The following is a 15,116-nucleotide window of genomic DNA, read 5'->3' as shown; positions in this document are numbered from 1 at the left end:
TTAGGACATAAATATGTTGCAGGTCAAACAAAAACACAGAGCCTGGAAGAAGAGAGAGGCTTCTTTTTATGCATCACACAAATGTCCAACCTGGTACCAAAGCTCTGTCCCATACAATCGTCAGATGTCTATGCTCCTTCTCTCCCTTAGCTTAGTGTTCTTCTGGAGTGTTGCCCTTGTAGGCATAACTCAGGGGAGCCCACCAGATTCAAACTTAGAAAAAAGAAGGGCAAGTACAAACCTCAGAGGTTGTACATGTGATTTGTGCATGTATCTCATCTGGGTGAGCACAGCCATACAGCCACCCCTATGGCAGGAGAGGCTGGAAAATGCCACCTTTACTCTGGGTGCCGTGTGCACAGCTAACAGTCTAATACCATAGAAAAGAGAGCAAGTGGATATCAAACACGTTTAGCAGTCTCTGCCAGAGCCGCCAACTAGTCCCTGCGAATGAAGCATGATGGCTTTGACCTTTCATGGTAACCTTTTATTCCCAAGCAACACCTGTCTTTGCACACAGAACTTGTGCTCCAACAAAACTGCTTCTAACTCAGCTTTTTTTCTGGTCTTCATCATGGATCACAATTGTAAACTAAACAAACAAAAACAGATTATTTGTCTATAATAAGGGTTTTCAATGATAAACAGAATTTTTTAAAAACATCATTGAGCACTTTATCCTGATATTTTCACAGCACATATTAATATTAAACATATACATAATTTAATCCAATTGTAAAGTGAAATATGTGCAGACACACATACTCAATTAGAGAGTTTTCTTTAGTTCCATCTGAAATTGGGAACTTGTTGGTTCTGGTGACAGGATCCTCCAAGGGGTGAGCCTGGTTTCCAGCACCCGTTGTCTAGAAAACACATTTGGGGAACGGACTTAGGGGTAGGTATCAGTTATAGTCATTTTATTGCAAACAATAGCAATGGACTCTGGCTAGCTTTAAGGGGAAAAGAAAAGAATTTATCACAATGGTATCAGGGTTACTCATAGAAAAGGAGAGAAAGATCTGTCATGAAGGACAGAAATCAAGACAGGGCAGCCGTGGGGATCTCCTGCAAAGGCCCTCCAGGACACTGCTGCCCTAGTGAATCAGCTCTGTCATGTTTCCCCTGGTCGCTGTGCTCTAGATGCAAAGTCCTGGGAGAAGAGGCTGGAGCTTGGTGTTATGGGCTGAACTGTGCCCTCCCTTCCCCCATTCCTATGTTGAAGTCCTAACTCCTAGTACCTCAGAATGTGATGACTATGTATGAAGAGAGGGTCTTAAAAGAGGTAATTAAGTTATAATGAGGTCATCAGAGTGGCCCTAATCCAATAAGACTGGTGTCCTTATAAGAACAGGAAATTTAGACAGAGATACCTATAGAGGGAGAATTCCAGGTGAGCATGAACGTGGCCGTCTACAAGCCAAGGAGAGAGGCCTCAGAAGAAACCAGCCCTGCTGACACCTTGATCTTGGACTTGTAGCCTCCAGAACTGTTAGAAAATAAATTTCTATGGTTAAGTCACTCAGTCTGTGGTGCTCTGTTAGGGCAGACTGAGCAAACAAATTCATTTGGCTTATCTTTTTCTTAAGACTGCATGTACTGAAGCAGAGGCCATCTGCCAAAGGAAGGGGGAAAGTAGAAGAGGGGGAGGGAATGTCCAAAGTACAAAACATTGTACATTTCTTCCAAACAGTTGAAGCCTCCTCAGTTGGAAGAGATATTAAATTTATTCCATGTTACTCCATAAAAGAAAATTAGTGTAATTGGAAGTTCTAAGAAAATATATAATTACCTAAATGTAATAAAGAGCTGCCCAATAGAATAGAACAGAACCAACTGCCTTGTATTATAACAGAAATTAAAGCAACTATCATTATTATAGGCAGCGTCTACTGAGTGCTACTATGTGCCGGGAACTGGGCGGGATACTTTCCCACGTTATGTTATTTGATTCAGCTAAGAACCTCATGAGCAAGTGATCATTACTGTATCTCCATTTTAAAACTAATGAAACTAAAATCAGGAAGTGAAAAAACCAGATTTTGAACCCAGGCCTAACTAAACTGGGACCTAGAATTCTTACCCTAGTAAGCAATACTAACACTAAACGTATTCAAATAGTAGTTCAACCTGCTGTGGAAGGAGAAATTATCACTGTCATTTTCCAAACCTGTGATCTTTGCTTCAGGCCTTGATTTCTAGAGGCTCTGTACTTGTCTTTGTTTCAGCTCTGGTTAGTATGTTCTTGAGAGAAGCAGAGAATCAGATGCTTAAAAAGCAGATGTTAGTGAAAAGCTCTGGAAAGTTAAGAGATTGTTGAATATTGTGCTGTACTCTTTAAACCAGGTCAAAATTGTTACAGTAAAACAAATGTTGGGAATATTCACAAGATATTTAACTCCTACCTATGTCAGGAGAAAAGGCCCCCAAGTTAGATGTTTATATGTTTCCTATCTTAAAAACATTCTGTTCTGCATCTTGTAAGCATAGAAGTGACCCAATGCTAAATTTTTTATAACAAGTCTGCTTTTGGAGGTCAGACTAAAATGTTTAGCACTATCACCTACATAATGCAATCATTCCAGTTAGGGTCGCATCTGCCAGCCTAGGCTGTGCATCAAAAGACCTGGGAAAGGACTTCCGTGGTGGCGCAGTGGTTGGGAGTCCGCCTGCCGATGCAGGGGACGCAGGTTCGTGCCCCGGTCCAGGAGGATCCCACATGCCGCGGAGCGGCTGCGCCTGTGGGCCATGGCCGCTGAGCCTGCGCATCCGGAGCCTGTTGCTCCGTGACGGGAGAGGCCACGGCAGTGAGAGGCCCGCGTACCGCAAAACAAAACAAAACAAAACAAAAACCTGGGAAAGCTGCTAAACAATATATAAGCCTGGGCTTCATTCCCATAAATGGTAACTCAGGTGGCCTGGAATTGGGCCTGGGCATGGGTATTTTTGGAATGCTCCCCCATTGCTTATAATATGCAACCAGGGTTGAGAACCACTGCCTAAGAACTATATAATCTAACTGCACCTAGAACTAAAAATGAAACTCCATTCTTCTTTAAGAAACCTACCTGATTTTTTTTAAGTCAGAAAAGCATCAAACTCTGACTCTGGCTTTTATATTACCTGATAAAAGATCTGACGGTATTAGTAAATCCATCCTGTCAAACATGAGTCTGAAACTTTTTCTCCTTCACTACCAATGGTGCAGGAGATTCCTGACATAGGTGCAAATTTTCACCAAAAGATACCTATATATTTTTTGTTCTAGATTATTACCCTTTCATATTCTGCTTAGTTAAAAAATTTTTTTTTATGTACATGAAGGGAAGTTGCTTAGAAATGGGACTTAAGTTAATGTGTTCTTATCTACTGCAATAAAAAACAGCCACAAACCCTCACTGGCAGAAAACATGAAATGTTCACTGTTCGTGCATCTGGGGTGACTTCAGGATGAGCTCAGTGGTCCTGCTGATCTTGGCTGGACTAGTTCACACAGCTGAGGGTCAGCTGGCCAGTGGCTGATCCAGCTGACTGGGCATGACCGGGGTGACTTGGCTGTGTTCACGTTTCTCACATCCTCCGGCAGGTTAGCCTAAAGATATTCTCATGGTGACGGCAGAGGTGCTAAGAGGAAGCCACAGATGCAGTCCCTTTTCAAGACTTGGCTTGTGTCAAGTCAGCTAACACCCATTAGCCAAAGCATTCACCTGAGCCCATTCATCTGCCCTAAGGGGCAGGCAGTCACTCCGCCCACTCGCAATGAGAGGGCAAAAGGTGTGAATACAGGGAGGGAGAAAGAATTGGAGCCATCATTGTGATTCTACAACTGCTGGAAAAAGACAAATCCAGTAACATCAAGCCCTGCGATGGAGGACAGGGACCAGAAAAAGATGATGATATGGTGAAATACAGTGTGGGCAATACCTCAACACAATAAAGGCTCTATATGATAAACCCACAGATAACATTATACTCAATGGAGGAAAACTGAAAACTTTTCCTCTGAGATCAAGGAACAAGAAAAAGATGCCCTCCCTCAACACTCCTATCCAATATGTTTGCTAGTCCTAACTAGGGCAATTAGCAAGACAAAGAAATAAAAGACATCAAGATCAGAAAGGAAGAAGTAAAACTGTTGCTATTTGCTGATGATATAATTTTATATATAGAAAGCCCCAAGGAGTGAACCAAAAAACTGCTGGAACTAATCAACAATTTCAGTAAAGTTGCAGGATATAAAATCAACATACAGAAATCAGTTGCTTAGTTGTATTCCTTTACATGAATGATGAAACATCTGAAAAAGAAATAAAGAGAACTATCCCATTAGCAATAGCATCAAAAACGATAAAATACTTAGGAATAAAAGTAGGAAGTGAAAGCTCTGTACAATGGAAAGTACAAGACTTTACTGAAAGAAACTGAAGAAAACAAACAAATGGAAAGACATCTCACACTCATGGATCAGAAGAAATAATACCGTTAAAACGTCCATACTACTCAAAGCCATCTACAAATTCAACACGCCCCCCCAAAAAATACCAAAGGCATTCTTTACAGAAATAGAAGAAACAATCCTAAAATTTTCATGGAACTGAATAGCCAAAGCAATCCTGAGAAAAAAGGACAAAATTTCCTGATTTCAAATGACACCACAAAGCTGTAGTAGTAAAAACAGTATGATATTGGCACAAAAACAGATACATAGACCAATGGAACAGAATAGAGAGCCCAGAATTAAATCTCAGCACACACGATTAACTAATATTAAACAAGGGAGTCAAGAACACCCAATGGGGAAAGGATAGTCTCTTCAATAAATAGGCTGGGAACACTGGAGAGACACATGCAGAACAATGGAATTTGACCCCAATCTCAACACCAGTCACAAAGATGAACTCAAAATGGAGCAAAGACTTAAACACAGACCCGATACCATAAAACTCCTAGAAGAAAATGTAGGGGAAAAGTCCTCAGTATTGGTCTTGACAATGATTTTTTGGAAATGACACCAAAAGCTCAAACAATAGGAACAAAAATCAATAAACTGAACTACAATCAAACTCAAAAGCTCCCACATAGCAAAAGAAACAATTAACAAAATAAAAGGAATAGGAGAAAAATTTTGCAAACCATATATGAGATAAGGGGTTAATATTCAAAATATATAAAGAACTCATATAACTTAATAACAAAAAACCCAAACAATCCAATTAAAGAATAGGCAGAAGAACTAAATAGACATTTTTCCAAAGAGGATATCAAAATGGCCAACAGGCATATGAAAAGATGCTCAACGTCACTAATCATCAGGGAAATTCAAGTTGAACCCACCATGAGCTATCACCTCACACCTGTTATAATGGTTATGATCAAGAAAACAAGAGACAACAGATGCTGATGAGGATGGTGAAAAGGGAACAATTATACACTGTTGGTGGGAATGTAAATTGGTCCAATCACCATGGAAAAAATATGGAGGTTCCTCAAAAAATTAAAAATATATCTACCGTATGATCCAGCAATTCCACTACTGGGTATATACCCAAAGGAAATGAAAACAGTATTTTAAAGATATATATGCACTCCCATGTTTACTGCAGCATTATAAACAATACCCAAGATATGGAAACAACCTAACTGCCCATCAGCAGATGAATAAATTAAAAAACGATCTGGTATATATAAACAGTGGGATTTTATTCAGCCATGAGGAATAAAAAGAGGAAAGAAGATACCCTGCCATTAGTGACAACACAGGTGGACTTTAAGTACATTATGCTAAGTGAGATAAGTCAGACAGAGAAAGACAAGTACTGTATGATTAATCTTATACACAGAATCTAAAAATGTCAAACTCGTAAAAATCAGAGCAGTTACCAGGGGATAAGGGTGGGGGGATAAGATTGATATTGTTTAAGGGTACGAACCTGCAATGAGCAGTAAATAAGCCACAGAGATCTACGTACAGTATAATAAATATAGACAACAATGTTGTATTATAATTATGTAATGTGATAAATACCACTACAATGGCAATCATATTACATTATACAAATGTATCAAAGCAACAAATTGTACACCTTAAATGTACACAATGTTATATGTCAAACATATTCAATTAAAAAATGTTGGGGACTTCCCTGGTGGCGCAGTGGTTAAGAATCCGCCTGCCAATCAATGCAGGGGACACGGGTTCGAGCCCTGGTCCGGGAAGATCCCACATGCCACGGAGCAACTAAGCCCCTGCGCCACAACTACTGAGCCCGCGTTCTGGAGCTCGCGAGCCACAACTACTGAAGCCCACATGCCACAACTACTGAAGCCCGCGTTCCTAGAGCCCGTGCTCAGCAACAAGAGAAGCCACCGCAATGAGAAGCCCGTGCACCGCAACAAAGAGTAGCCCTCACTCACAGCAAGTAGAGAAAGCCCGCACACAGCAACAAAGACCCAATGAGGCCAAAAATAAATAAGTAAGCAAATAAAAATGAAAAAAAATGTTGGAAAGATAGAATTTTTAAACAGAAATAGAGACCAATGGTTGTAATTTTGTTAAATACCAGAGAATAGGAAGGAAGGACTCGGCTCCTTCTTTCTACTATCCATCATCTGTCTAAATATGACTGTTAAACCCTATGAAATATGGATAAATTATAATACATTCAAGGAAATGTGAAGAAAAAATGATACTGTGAGTATATTTCCAAGCACACAATTAAACTGTATCATAATATATCAGTGAAGACACTGAAATTATCAGGGAATAAACATGTATTTGAGTCAACTATTAAGACATACATGAATTAGGTACAAGACACTATATTCTTAAATCTCTTAATAATTTGACAGTCAAGTTTGAGTTGCTATTCTATCAAATTTCATATTATTTGTTTACCTGACTTTAAGTAATAAAACAGATGCTTGGAGGATATTATTAAAATAAGGAGCCTGGCATCTTCCTAATAGCTTAGACTACAGTTCATTTGGTCTTCTCAATTTCAGTTAGGTATTTCTTTAAATGATTTCATTTATATACAAATCCAAATAAATGTGGTTCTTAGACCTTTTATCATCCCCAAATTTGGCCTGGCTCTTGATCTGAATAAACAGATACAGTTTTTTAAACTTTTCAAAAATACTTTGAACTGACTGCATGATTTTTAGTGAAATTATCACATTATTTTGAAGATTTGGAATACAAAAGATGAGTTTCTGCATAAACGCTAAAATTGCTTTCTGTTTGGATCAGATTAATTACAGAAATAAAGGAACAACTTGTTACTAACTATCCCCACACAGGACATAGAAGAATGGAAATCTGTGGTAGAATTTTAAAATCTGGCATACTTAAGATAATAAGAAATTACAAAGTACACATGGTTTTTTAATGTTTAGCTATCATTTTTTCCACATTAAAGAGTACTTTCCATAAATGTGTTACATACATGTGGTATTAGAACATCAGTATACTTTTTAGACAAGAACATTTTTGTACTTGAAGGAAACTTACAGGTCACCCTATTTAGCCCCTCAATTTATAGGGCTGGAAAGTAATTGTCAAATAAGTTGAAGTGATTTGCCTAAAATCATGCAGCAATTTAACCATCATCATAATATCTAATACTTATGTAGTCTACAAAGCATTTTACATTCACTACGTCCACTAATTTTAATAACAACTCTGTTAAAGTATGCAGTACAGTTTTCATCATCTTTATTTTTTTAGATGACCTAAACCAAGGCACAGAGATACTAAATAATTTACCCAATGTCACCAAACTACAAAGGGACAGAACAGCCCTTATATAACTCTGCTTCATTACAGCATCAAAGTAACCCAGTTGGCAAGCTAAAACCACAGTGAGATCCACTACACACCCATTAGAATTAGAATTTCTAGACTCAAAAGACTGACTGCACCAAGTGCTGGCAAGGATGTAGGGGACAGGGGACTCATACTTTGCTGGTGGGATGTGACACAGTGCAGCCGTTCTGGATAGCAGTTTGGCAGCTCCTTTAAAAGTTAAGCATACACCCACACCCACCTGCGGCCGACTCTTTCCACCCTAGCTATTTACCCAAGAGAAGAGAAAGCACATGTCCTACACAAGTTGCATAGCACAAATGCTCACAGAAACTTCTCTGGAATAGCTCTGAACTGGAAACAGGACATAGATGACTCTCAGAATAATTATGCTGATTGAAAGAAAAGCCAGACAAAAAAGAGTAGATGATCTATGATTCCATGTACTTAAAACGTTCTAAAATTCCAACTAATCTTTAGCGACAAAAAGCCAGTGGGGTAATGGGAGGGCAGGAAGGATCTGGAAAGAATACAAAGGGCCAAAAGAAAACCCGAGGGTGGGGCTTCCCTGGTGGCGCAGTGGTTGAGAGTCCGCCTGCCGATGCAGGGGACACGGGTTCGAGTCCTGGTCTGGGAGGATTCCACATGCCGCGGAGCAACGAAGCCCGCGCGCCACAGCTGCTGAGCCGAGGCGGGCTGTTGAGGCCCACGCGCCTGGAGCCTGCGCTCCTCAGAGGGAGAAGCCACCGTGGTGAAAGAACGAAGAGTAGCCCCCGCTCTTCGCAACTAGAGAAGACCTGCGTGCAGCAACGAAGACCCAACGCAGCCAAAAATAAATTAATTAAATAAATAAAAATTAAAAATAAACCAAAACGAGGGTGATGGAAATGTTCATTACTGTCCGTGGTGATGCTTTCACGAGTGTATACATGTCAAAATTCATCATATTGTACACTTTAAAATATGCAATATGCTATGTTTCAGTATATATGTCTACCTTGATAAAGTTGTTAAAAAGTGGCCCGGATGAAGTCAAGATTCTGAAAAATCTACTTAATTATAGAAAAATCTACTCAAACTTGCTAGCTCACACCAATCCAACAAACGACTTTCTACTTTCTTGGTTGAAATAAATAACTTAAAAGTACACATATAAACAACAGTAACAATAGCACTGTCACACTTTCATGCCTTTTAAGGCAATTGCAATGACCTCTGCTCCTTCTAAGCCCCCATAACACCATAAATTCTAACAAAAGTTAGCTGTGCATTTTGTTGATTTGCTTCGTTTTAGTAAAAGCAAGGATTTGATCGGAGAGGCATGCTTAACCCATGCTGGTGGGAGTGCAAATTAGAATAATCTTTTTGGGACACAATCTGGCATAGATGTTCCAAGGATTTTTAAAACTATCCTAGTTTTTGGTCAGATAATTACACATTTGGCAGTTTAGCCAAAGAAAATCATCTCAAAACAGAAAGATTTTTGCAAAGATTGCTCCTCCAAGCATTATTTACAATAGCCAAAAATGGAAACAAATTTAAGGTCCAAAAATAGGGGAAGTTCTTTAATAAATCATGTTACATTCACTCACTGGACTATTACCTAGCAATTAAATAATTTGTAATTTTTGGGGAGAATCACCTGAAGACTTTCCCATAAAAAGTGAAGCCAACTTGCAAAATGTCCTTCCCCTTAAAACTAATGAAATGAGCAAAAATAGGTAAAAACGGAAGGAGAAAGCCAGCACTCAGAAGGTCAGCTTCTTATAATAATACTTGAAAAGTGGTAGTCAGGGCAAGAGAGAGACCAATACATTATGTCATTTGGATGAGTTCCGAGCTCTCCAGACAGTGGGGAAGCGGAAAAGGAGAGCTGATGGCATCCTAAACATTCTTGTGAATCCTATTGTTTCAGGAGAGGCTCATTTGGGATAGAGGAGAGGCAGTGTGGACAAGAAAAGCAGCAAACTCTTGCAGAAGCAAGAGCCTTTGGTCAGCATCTCGCCACTGACAGGGGAAGGTGTTTGGCTCTCTGCTCTTGATTTTCTTGACCAGGAGAAGACATGGCAGCCACTGCAAGCAGTCAGCATGAGGTGCAGGGAGCAGGAAACGACGATTTACCAGGACAGAAAGAAAAGGAGAATGGAGAACAAGGCAAGTCCACTTGCAGGAGTAGGAAGATGGAGTGGAGAGACCCAGGGGAACCTCCCACAGCCCCGTCTAAGAATTCCTGGACCAAAATCCTTGGGATTTTCCCCTCTTAAAACCCCTGAGACATCCCAGCATTATTAGAAAAAGGTAAAAAGTAGAAACAACCCAAATGCCCATTAACTGATGTTGAATAAACAAAATGTGCTATAGCTATAGAACAGAATAGTATTTGGAAATAAAAAAAGATGGAACTTCCCCGGTGCAGTGGTTAAGAATCTGCCTGCCAGTGCAGAGGACACGGGTTCGAGCCCTGGTCCAGGAAGTTCCCACATGCCGCGGAGCAACTAAGCCCGTGCACCACAGCTACTGAGCCTGTGCTCTAGAGCCTTCGAGCCACAACTACTGAGCCAGCAAGCCACAACTGCTGCAGCCCATGCATCTAGAGCCCATGCTCTGCTACAAGAGAAGCCACTGCAATAAGAAGCCTGTGCACTGCAACAAAGAGTAGCCGTTGCTCGCCACAACTAGAGAAAGCCCACACGCAGCAATGAAGACCCAACGCAGCCATAAATAAACAAACAAATAAATAAATCTTTTAAAAAAAGAGATGAAGTATATCCACATGCTACATGCTACAATGTGGATAAAGAAAAGGCGGTATATACATACAACGGAATATTATTCAGCCTTAAAATGAAGGAAATCCTGCCATATGTGACAACACGGATGGACCTTGAGGACATCATACCAAGTTAAATAAACCAGTCACAAAAGGACAAATACTACATGATTCCACTTACATGAGGAGTCTAAAATAGTCAAATCCAAAAAAGCAAAAAGCAAAAGCATAAAGGCAAATAATAGAACAGTGGGCCCCAGGGGTTGGGGTGGGAGAACTGCAGAGCCGCTCATCGGCGTGTATAAATTTCAGTTATGCAAGACGAGTAAGTTCTAGAGAGCTGCTGTACAACACTGCGCCTGCAGACAACAGTACCACAGGACACACGCAGAAATCTGCTAAGAGGAGAGCTCTCACATTAAGAGTTCCTGTCACAGTTAAAAGCAGCAGCAACAGAAAACATGGGTGAACCTTGAAGACACTGTGCCGAGTGAAAGAAGCCAATCGCAAAAGGTCCTATACTGCATGAGCCCGTCTACATACAATGTCCTGAAAGTGCGAATCCACAGAAAGTAGATGAGTGATTCCCAGGGAAGTAGGGTCAGGCGGGGGGAGAAGGGGCAATGGGGAGGGACTGCTAACGGGGGAGGGTTTCTTTTGGAGATAATGAAACTGTTCTAAGATTAGTGGTGATGGTTGTACAACTCTGTGAATATACCAACAACACTGAGCTGTACACTTTAAAAGAATGGATTTTATGGCGTGTGAATTATATTTTAATAAAACTATTATTTTATAGAAGAAGCCAAAGAAGAAGACGGACAGCTCCTGGGGCAAGCTGGTGGGAGTGAAGGGAGTGACTTAGCTGAAGGGCTACATCCTGTCTAAGAGCCTAGGCAATGCCACTGCCTGGATGGAATTAATCCATTACAGGGCTTTATGTTAAACTGTAGAAGAGAGACCCAAACGCATTCACTAAATATGATTGATCGGGTATTCACGGCACTTCCCCTCTTTATCCAGACCCTCAGGCTTCCAGAAAGCAGCCAGAACAACACCCCACTCCAACATTCTGAGATTTCGGCAAAGTCAGAAGGGAACCGAGATGACTCACTAACAGATGGAAGAGAACACCTTGGTAGAGCTGCCTACGGAAAAGAAATAACATGTTAACAGCAAAGAAAATAATGGAGAGCATCACAGAAAGATAAAAGGTGAGCCATCCTTGGTCACAGGAAACACTCAAGGACTAAAAGAAAATTCCATGTAAAATAATAGAACAACATGGTCTAAAGAACATGGAAGTACATAAATTTTTAAAATAAGACTTTAGAACCACGGAAATTGTGGTTTAAAAAATAATACAATCATTACAAAACAAGCAATTACAGTAAAAGACACTTCTGGTATAAGGCTAAATTTAAAAGATACATATATATATATATATATATACATATTATGATTACAAATATTTATTTAATAGGATTACAAGAAAATTCCCAAGCCTGTTAAAAGTCACTGTTTTGAGGTGATTGGATCTTTTTTCCTTCCTTTCATGCTTTTGCATTTTCCAAGTTTTCTCTAATATGCATATATTACTTTTATACCACATATCTTAAAAGATACTGGTTTCTAAGTGGCACGTCGGAGGACATGCTTGTTCACACAAGTGCTATGTGAACACTCTGTGGCAGCAACAGACTCACAATTTAATGGCAGACTGACTAAAACTACGTGAAGGTTTATGTAGTTTCTCCTCCCCATATCTCATGGAAATTTCAAAGGGAATAAACACTAAAAGAAATGAGTCCACAACAGTGCTAGAAACCAAGGACAAGTATTATCATCAAACCACATATGCTGAAGAATTTCTGTAGGACAAAAAGCAAATGAAATTGGATTTAAGAAGAAACCAGAGGTAAGTGTCCATAACCCCAAGCACATGTAGGTGAGGACTGTCGGAGAGCAAGTTACCATCTTCCCATCAAGAACACTCTCAGAAACTGGAAGATAGCGGAAGAGTAAGATGCGGAGATCACCTTCCTCCCCACAGATACACCAGAAATACATCTACACGTGGAACAACTCCTACAGAACACCTACGGAACACTGGCAGAAGACCTCGAACCTCCCAAAAGGCAAGAAACTCCCCACGTACCTGGGTAGGGCAAAAGAAAAAAGAATAAACAGAGACAAAACGATAGGGAAGGGACCTGCACCAGTGGAAGGGAGCCGTGAAGGAGGAAAGGTTTCCACACACTAGGAGCCCCTTCGCGGGCGGAGACTGCGGGTGGCGGAGGGGGGAAGCTTCGGAGCTGCAGAGGACAGCGCAGCAACGGGTGCGGAGGACAAAGCGGGGAGATTCCCGCACAGAGGATCGGTGCCGACCGGCACTCACCAGCCCGAGACGCTTGTCTGCTCACCCGCCGGGGCAGGCGAGGCTGCAAGCTGAGGCTCGGGCTTCGGTCGGAACACCGCGAGAGGACTGGGGTTGGTGGCGTGAACACAGCCTGAAGGGGGTTAGTGCACCACGGCGAGCAGGGAGGGAGTCCGGGAAAAGTCTGGACCTGCCGAAGAGGCAAGAGGCTTTCTCTTCCCTCTTTGTTTCTTGGTGTGCGAGGAGAAGGGATTAAGAGCGCTGCTTAAAGGAGCTCCAGAGACGGGCGCGAGCCGTGGCTAAAAGCGCAGACCCCAGAGACAGGCGGGAGACGCTAAGGCTGCTGCTGCCGCCACCAAAGGGCCTGTGTGCGAGCACAGGTCACTGTCCACACCCCCCTCCGGGGAGCCTCTGCAGCCCACCACTGCCAGGGTCCCGGGATCCAGGGACAACTCCCCCAGGAGAACGCACGGTGTGCCTCAGGCTGGTGCAACGTCACACTGGCCTCTGCCGCTGCAGGCCCGCCCCGCACGCCAGTGCCCCTCCCTTCCCCCGGCCTGAGTGAACCAGAGCCCCCGAATCAGCGGCTCCTTTAACCCCATCCTGTCTGAGCGAAGAACAGACGCCCTCCGGAGACCTACAAGCAGAGGCGGGGCCAAATCCAAAGCTGAGCCCCGGGAGCTGTGCGAACAAAGAAGAGAAAGGGAAATCTCTCCCAGCAGCCTCAAGAGCAGCAGATTAAATCTCCACAATCAACTTGCTGTACCCTGCATCTGTGGAATACCTGAATAGACAACGAATCATCCCAAATTAAGGAGCCGTGTGGATGAAAGGCTCTTGGTGCTGCAGCCAGGAGTCAGTGCTGTGCCTCTGAGGTGGGAGAGCCAACTTCAGGACACTGGTCCACAAGAGACCTCCCAGCTCCACATAATATCAAAAGGCGAAAATCTCCCAGAGATCTCCATCTCAACACCAGCACCCAGCTTCACTCAACGACCAGCAAGCTACAGTGCTGGACATCCTATGCCAAACAAGTAGCAAGACAGGAACACAACCCCTCCCATTAGCAGACAGGCTGCCTAAAATCATAATAAGTCCACGGACACCCCAAAACACACCACCAGACGTGGACCTGCCCACCAGAAAGACAAGATCCAGCCTCATCCACCAGAACACAGGCACTAGTCCCCTCCACCAGGAAGCCTACACAACCCACGGAACCAACCTTAGCTACTGGGAACAGACACCAAAAACAATGGAATCTACGAACCTGCAGCCTGTGAAAAGGAGATCCCACACACAGTAAGATAAGCAAAAATGAGAAGACAGAAAAACACACAGCAGATGAAGGAGCAAGATAAAAACCCATCAGACCTAACAAATGAAGAGGAAATAGGCAGTCTACCTGAAAAAGAATTCAGAATAATGATAGTAAAGATGATCCAAAATCTTGGAAATAGAATGGACAAAATGCAAGAAACATTTAACAAGGACCTAGAAGAACTAAAGATGAAACAACCAACGATGAACAACACAATAAATGAAATTTAAAATTCTCTAGAAGGGATCAATCACAGAATAACTGAGGCAGAAGAACGGATAAGTGACCTGGAAGATAAAATAGTGGAAATAACTACTGCAGAGCAGAATAAAGAAAAAAGAATGAAAAGAACTGAGGACAGTCTCAGAGACCTCTGGGACAACATTAAACGCACCAACATTCAAATTATAGGGGTTCCAGAAGAAGAAGAGAAAAAGAAAGGGACTGAGAAAATATTTGAAGAGATTATAGTTGAAAACTTCCCTAATATGGGAAAGGAAATAGATAATAAAGTCCAAGAAGCACAGAGACTCCCATACAGGATAAATCCAAGGATAAATACGCCAAGACACATATTAATCAAACTGTCAAAAATTAAATACAAAGAAAGCATATTAAAAGCAGCAAGGGAAAAACAACAAATAACACACAAGGGAATCCCCATAAGGTTAACAGCTGATCTCTCAGCAGAAACTCTGCAAGCCAGAAGGGACTGGCAGGACATATTTAAAGTGATGATGGAGAAAAACCTGCAACCAAGATTACTCTACCCAACAAGGATCTCATTCAGATTTGATGGAGAAATGAAAACCTATACAGACAAGCAAAAGCTGAGAGAGTTCAG

At 41.7% G+C, this 15,116-nt stretch overlaps 1 protein-coding gene across 1 annotated transcript in view; it reads left to right on the top strand.

Moving 5' to 3' along the window:
* ODAD2 (outer dynein arm docking complex subunit 2) overlaps positions 1-11,779 on the top strand; it is a 303,897-nt gene extending 292,118 nt beyond the window's left edge. Inside the window, exon 23 of the mRNA XM_049705317.1 lies at positions 11,598-11,779. Within this exon, the coding sequence (XP_049561274.1) occupies positions 11,598-11,747 (150 nt within the window). The 3' untranslated portion in view covers positions 11,748-11,779. The remainder of the gene's footprint in view (positions 1-11,597) is intronic.
* Positions 11,780-15,116: the final 3,337 nt, after the last annotated feature.

This window comes from Orcinus orca, chromosome 2, assembly GCF_937001465.1.
Source record: "Orcinus orca chromosome 2, mOrcOrc1.1, whole genome shotgun sequence".
NCBI classification, from domain to species: domain Eukaryota; kingdom Metazoa; phylum Chordata; class Mammalia; order Artiodactyla; family Delphinidae; genus Orcinus; species Orcinus orca.
Note: the sequence above shows the minus strand (reverse complement) of the source record. Positions and strands in the feature narration are given on the sequence as shown.